The sequence below is a fragment of the Brassica oleracea genome, chromosome C7 (assembly GCF_000695525.1).
Source record: "Brassica oleracea var. oleracea cultivar TO1000 chromosome C7, BOL, whole genome shotgun sequence".
Classification (NCBI taxonomy): domain Eukaryota; kingdom Viridiplantae; phylum Streptophyta; class Magnoliopsida; order Brassicales; family Brassicaceae; genus Brassica; species Brassica oleracea.
This window is the reverse complement of record NC_027754.1, coordinates 39035256-39041430: the sequence shown is the minus strand read 5'-3', so window position 1 is coordinate 39041430 and position 6175 is coordinate 39035256. Positions and strand designations below refer to the sequence as shown.

Genomic DNA, 6175 nt, shown 5'->3' with positions numbered 1-6175 from the left:
TATATTTTAAAATTATTTTTAAGAAAAATTAATCTTATGAAAATTAATGGCAAAAGTTATATTTTGGTTACAACTGAAAATTGTATATACAAACTCAAATTATATGCGGGAAAATGTTTTCGACATTCAAAAAAAAAAATATACAATGAAATTAATATTCACAACAACTAAGCAGAAATGGTCATATTATTGAAAAGTATTAAGAGATAATTATAGTTTTTATCATATTATCATATATTGATTATATGATTTATGAATATGGAGGCCCCAAAATGTACTAATGTGAGAGAGGACCTGGGGCCAATGCCCCAAAATTGATAAGGTGAGCACGGCTCTGCATATTCTGGAAAAGAGTTGATAATCGGTACAAAATATATAGGATAAACACACAGCTTTCAAACTAAACTAGAAGAGTCTCTTTTTTTTTCTTGTGTTGTGCAGTTTGTTGTAGATGAATGGCTAAGAGAAACGTAAAAACAAAAAAAAAGTTATATTCATACGCAACTGTTATAAGTTCCAAGTTGGAACTTCTGATTGTGGGTTTACCGAATCGAACCGGTCGGTTCCGAGTTGGAACGTCTATTGAAATCAACGAAGATAAACCACGCTTATGTACGGTTATTTCAAGTTTACTATATGACGGTTGCCTATTTTGATAATATGCGTGATTGAGTTAATTATGAATAGGGGATTATTTGCATATATTTCAAAAACTTAGTTTATGGCAATAGACTTAAATCGTATAATCAGTTTTATCTTTATGCATTTTAATAAAATTGAGTTTTTTATTTATAAGACTTCTTCTACAATATTCTTCATCGTTAACCTCCAGCACTTTTCTGAATTCTCCAAACCAAAATAAATAAGACTTTCGAATGATTCTTATATTTTAACGGAGTAAAATACAATAAAATTCAACATACAATCAAACTGATGTCTACATTTAACAGACTTTATGTCTTTTTATCTTGTAAATACCAAAAATAATAATCTCATCCCGCGCAAGGTGCGGGTTATCACCTAGTAAGACAATTAAAGTGGTAGATAGACGTTTAGCATATTCTTGAAACGTTTCACGTTTATAAAAAGACATTTGGTTTTCTATATATTAAACGCACACAACAAGGCAGGAAATCCAAACGTTCATCAAATCGTCGATGGAAGCTATGCAGACTACAAAACCACACGCCGCCATGTTCGCCAGCCCAGGAATGGGCCACGTCATCCCGGTGATCGAACTCGCAAAGCGTTTAGCTGGATCCCACGGCTTCCACATCACAATCTTCGTCCTTGAAGCCGACGCAGCCTCCGTTCAATCCCAGTTTCTCAACTCACCTGGCTGCGTTGCCAACCTTTTTGACGTTGTCGGCCTCCCGTCTCCGGACATCTCTGGCATGGTTGACCCGTCAGCCTTTTTCGGGATCAAGCTGTTGATCATGATGCGTGAGACTGTTCCCATCCTCCGAGAAAAGATCGCTGAGATGAAGCACAAACCAACGGCTCTTATCGTAGACGTGCTTGGCCTGTACGCATTACGGCTCGGTGAAGAGTTCAACATGTTGACTTATGTCTTCATCGCTTCAAACGCACGTTTCCTCGCGGTGGCTATGTACTTCCCAACACTGGACAAAGACGTGGAAGAAGAGCACATAATAAAAAAGAAACCCTTAGCTCTACCGGGATGTGAACCGGTTCGGTTTGAGGACACTCTTGAACCGTTTCGTGACCGGACGGACCCGATTTACCAGGAATGTGTTCCTCTTGGTTTGTTGTACCCAACGGCTGATGGGTTAATTGTGAATACATGGGATGATATGGAGCCCAAAACCTTGAGATCACTTCAAGACCCAAAGCTCCTTGGTCGGATTGCTCGTGTTCCGGTTTATCCAATTGGTCCTATATGCAGACCGGTTGATCCATCTAAAACCAATCATCCTGTTTTGGATTGGTTAAACAAACAACCGGACGAGTTAGTGCTTTACATCTCATTTGGAAGTGGCGGCTCTCTCTCAGCTAAACAACTAACTGAACTGGCTTGGGGGCTTGAGCTGAGTCAGCAACGGTTCGTTTGGGTGGTCCGACCACCAGTGGACGGTTTACCTTGCAGCGCATATTTCTCGGTTAACAATAGTGGGATACAAGATAGCACGCCAGATTATCTACCAGAAGAGTTCGTTAGCCGAACTCACGAGAGAGGCCTTGTAGTCCCTTCATGGGCTCCTCAGGCTGAGATCCTGGCCCACAAGGCTGTTGGTGGGTTCTTGACTCATTGTGGTTGGAACTCAATTCTAGAGAGCATTGTTAATGGTGTTCCAATGATTGCTTGGCCGCTTTTTGCGGACCAGAAGCTGAATGCAACGCTGCTTAATGAAGAGCTTGGAATCGCTGTCCGGTCTAAGAAACTGCCGTCTGAAGAGATGACTTCAAGGGTAGAAATCGAGGCGTTGGTGAGGAGGGTTATGGTAGGAGAGGAAGGTTGTAAGATGAGAGATAAGGTGAAGAAGCTGAAAGTCACAGCAGCTGAGGCGGTGAGTTGTAACGGTGGATCGGCGCACAAATCTCTGTTGGGAGTTGCACAGCAGTGCCAGCGCCTTTTGGACCGAGCCAGTGGGATGGCACGTGGTGCCTAAGAACATTTACTGTTTCAAAATGTTAAGCTTAAGTCTGTCGTTTAAGTGTGTTTCCAGGTCGTCACAAGCTTGATGCTATCATGTTTTATCTTGTCACCGTCACTTGCTATCAGTTACTATGTATCTACATCGTACAAATAAATAACCGGTGTTTAATCTTTAAGTCTTGGAATATCACACAAAAATATTTATGATTAGTACTTGACGTCATTTGTACGTTTGTTTTAAAGAACTTTTGTATATTAATATGATGATTACGAAATCATTGTCATGACGATAGCATTTGTTATATAATGTATTCTTAATGAGTTATTCAGGGTATGAATGGTAAAAACACTTCAAACGTTGCAGACCATGCAGATCAAGCGCGACAAGTGCAGATCAAACGGAACATACAGGAGAAATGCATATCACGCGAATAAAGTAATTTATTATAAATTATGAATGGTAAAAGCAGTTCAAAACTATAAATTACATATTAAAACAATAAAAACGACACCAAAATATCAAAACAAATATCTCAAATGTTGTAGAATCAACCGAAATGCCTGTAGATTTTTTAATAAGATACTTGTACTTCTTCTATTTTCATTCTAGAGTTTTTTTTAGAGAAGCGGAAGGTTACGCTAATATTAAACTCTTGGTTAAACTTATCACCGCTAAACTTTCTACTAGTGGGTGTAGAATCTTCAAAACGGTAATTGGTCATACAAATTAGTTGATCGTACAACTCAATAAATACTCGTTCTCGATTAAGAGTCCATTTAAAATTGTTTTCTCTCAATAGATTTACAAAATTTCAATCATTTACCTATATATTAACTATTTTAAAAATAATAAAAATTATTAATTACTTATCCGTACCGACGTTTATGTAGGAAGATTTATATCTTCTTGTTTAGAAAATGTCGGGTTTTGTCGGTGATTGGACATCATGTTTATAATTTTAAAATGACAAAAATAGTATTAATGTGAGATATATAGTCTAAGCTAACCATCATACATTATTTATAAAATCAGATAAATATATTTTAAGTTAAGTGTTTGTAACAAAATTATTTATTGACAAAAAAAAGAAGCAGATCAACACCACCAAATGTTAGCGGATGAAATTTGTACGTAGATCTCCCGCTTGAACTGTTTTTAAAAACAGAAAAAAGTGAATGATAACTTAGTGTGAGAGAACTGCTTGTGCAGGAGATCTGCTTTTGTCTCACCCTTCTATTCGAACACTCATTCCTAATCGCCTTAGGTTATTGTATTGTAATCGAGATCTGGCTGACACAACTGATCTAGTGTAACAAAAAGAGAGTAGCTCAATTTTGTCTTATACTTTCTTTTTCTTAAGCAAAGTCTTACATTTTTTCTCAACCAACTTTATTAATCTCTCTCTCTAGTTATATATATGTTCGAATATGTTATTAAGGAATCTTTGATTTTTAAATCTGATTACGTAAGGAAACTTTAAATTGATTGGAACTGAGATTAAGAAGAAACAAATAACACAGTAGCTCAGATGTGACAGTTCCTTTAACTCCGATATTTCAGGGATACGCATGGGAGCAATTAAACGCTAATTGGACGCTTCTATATGAATCCGTATATGGTATATTGGTGTTGGTTCAAATAAAATACTTCTACCATTTTAAACTTTTTAAACTTCTACCCCATAATGTCTTTAGCCACCTCATTATGAAGTTGAGGGAACTTGCAGTTGTGTGCTGCACTAAGCAATCACATCTTGAATTTAAATCTTAGTCATTCCTCCAATCAAGTCAACAACACTGACTGGTCCAATACTCTTCTTACAACCAGATGATGATTTAGTATTGTCCAAAGAGAGACTAGCAACCACTGGCTTCGTAAAAAACACCAAAGAAGGAGGCTTATCTTGAGTCGAAGACTTGCCTGCAGCATTCTTATACTTATATTAAAATCCGGTGGATAACCATGAATTTTATAAAAACCGTCAACAGTGTTTCTCATATATCCACAATGTGAGACTTGTACTTTTTTTTTCTGTTTAGGATTGTTGTGGTTCTGACTTCTGAGTACGAGTAGCGTTGACATAGTGTTGGTCAAAAGGTTGCGGTAAAATGTTGAATGCAGAGCATTGTTGTGAATCACAAGACCATAGCTTCTCTGGCAATGTCTTGATCCAACAAATTGTATATCTCTGCTAACTCCGGAACAGACTTCTTCGTAATGATCTAGCTACTAATGGTCGCTTGAGATTTTAATCCTGCCAACGACTTACAACGACTTCACTATTTATCAGTGGCAGATCCATGAATTTTTTTTACCGGTGTTATAAATTAAATTAATTATTAAATTTAAAAATATTTTAAAATAATTAAAAATTAGAATAGTGATTATGTATAATATTATAGTTTTAATATTATTAATTTAAAATAAAAAGCAATTATATATGAAAGTTTTGTCAATAGGGTGGAAATTTTCAACTTGTTAATTTAAAAGTAACACAATATTCAATTTGGAAATCCAAATAAATAAAATGTACAGTAGTTAAATTAAAATTTTCCAGCCCAAAAGACTAATTTAGATCTAGAAAAACAATTTGGACTTTTGGCCCGTGACAAAAAAAAAAAAAAAATTAGAACGAAGGGTGCAAGGCAGCATATCGAACTCTCTGGTTCCTAGGGTGTGTAAGTAGGAAGGAAGATAACCAGCAGAGCTAAATTGTTTCGTTGCACAAAGCTTACAAAACCCAGTTTATGATAGTTAAGGGGTGTGACACCCCTACACTCTATGTAGGTCCGCCTCTGCTATTTATAGTAGTGACGATCTTGGTTTAACATAACCAATTGTACAAACCACACATAACCAGCTATACTACATATTTCACATAATTTATTAGTTTCCTTTTGAGACAGAGGATGGAAAATTGTGGGGTGTTTGGTTGAATTAGTGACTGGCTTGGATTCGTAGGTTAAAATAAGTTATCTGGAAACTTGATTGAAATATGCTATTTTGGGTTTGACAATGATGAGATTTGTGACTGCAAGTTCCTGGTTTGATGAATGTACAGTTGTACACAACACAATGTGTTTAGGGCACGATTATCGTTCGTCCCAAAGCCCGTTCTTATTAATATTGGGTCGAGAAATAAATCAAAAAGACCGAATAACATTGTAAACGGACCTTAATTTAGGACGTTGGGCTTCGTCCTTACGAGGGACGTGGCAGCATTCAATTGGGAGTCGAAATAGGGTTGGGAAAGTCGCACCGTGTCTTTTTTTTTCACCCTTCTCCTGATTCTCTCTTCTCCGCGGCGATAGTTTTGGCGATAGCCTCTCCAGAGATTTCAAAGACGAATCGACATCCCCAATCGATTTGCTGCCTCATCGACGCTTCTCCGCCGATTCAAACCCAAACGAGGTATGTGTTCCTCCTTCTTCATCGGATTTAGATGATTTTGTTGTCATTGACGATTTGTATCCTCCGTTTCTGGGATCCGTCATGGCGAAAGCTCCTCCGGAGATTTCAAGGACGAATCGACATCCCCAATCGATCTGCTGCCTCAT

The 6175-nt window shown here is 37.1% G+C and overlaps 1 protein-coding gene across 1 annotated transcript; it reads left to right on the top strand.

The window, feature by feature from the left end:
• Window positions 1-1044: 1044 nt before the first annotated feature.
• LOC106304626 (UDP-glycosyltransferase 72E1-like) lies at window positions 1045-2773 on the top strand. The gene has a single exon (XM_013741027.1). It carries the CDS (start codon window positions 1158-1160, stop codon window positions 2628-2630), a length of 1473 nt encoding a protein of 490 aa, XP_013596481.1. The 5' UTR covers window positions 1045-1157; the 3' UTR covers window positions 2631-2773.
• The last annotated feature ends 3402 nt before the right edge of the window (window positions 2774-6175 follow it).

Excerpts from the sequence above, each read along its gene's own strand:
- LOC106304626 (XM_013741027.1), top strand. The coding sequence starts at position 1,158 with ATGGAAGCTATGCAGACTACAAAACCACACGCCGCCATGTTCGCCAGC.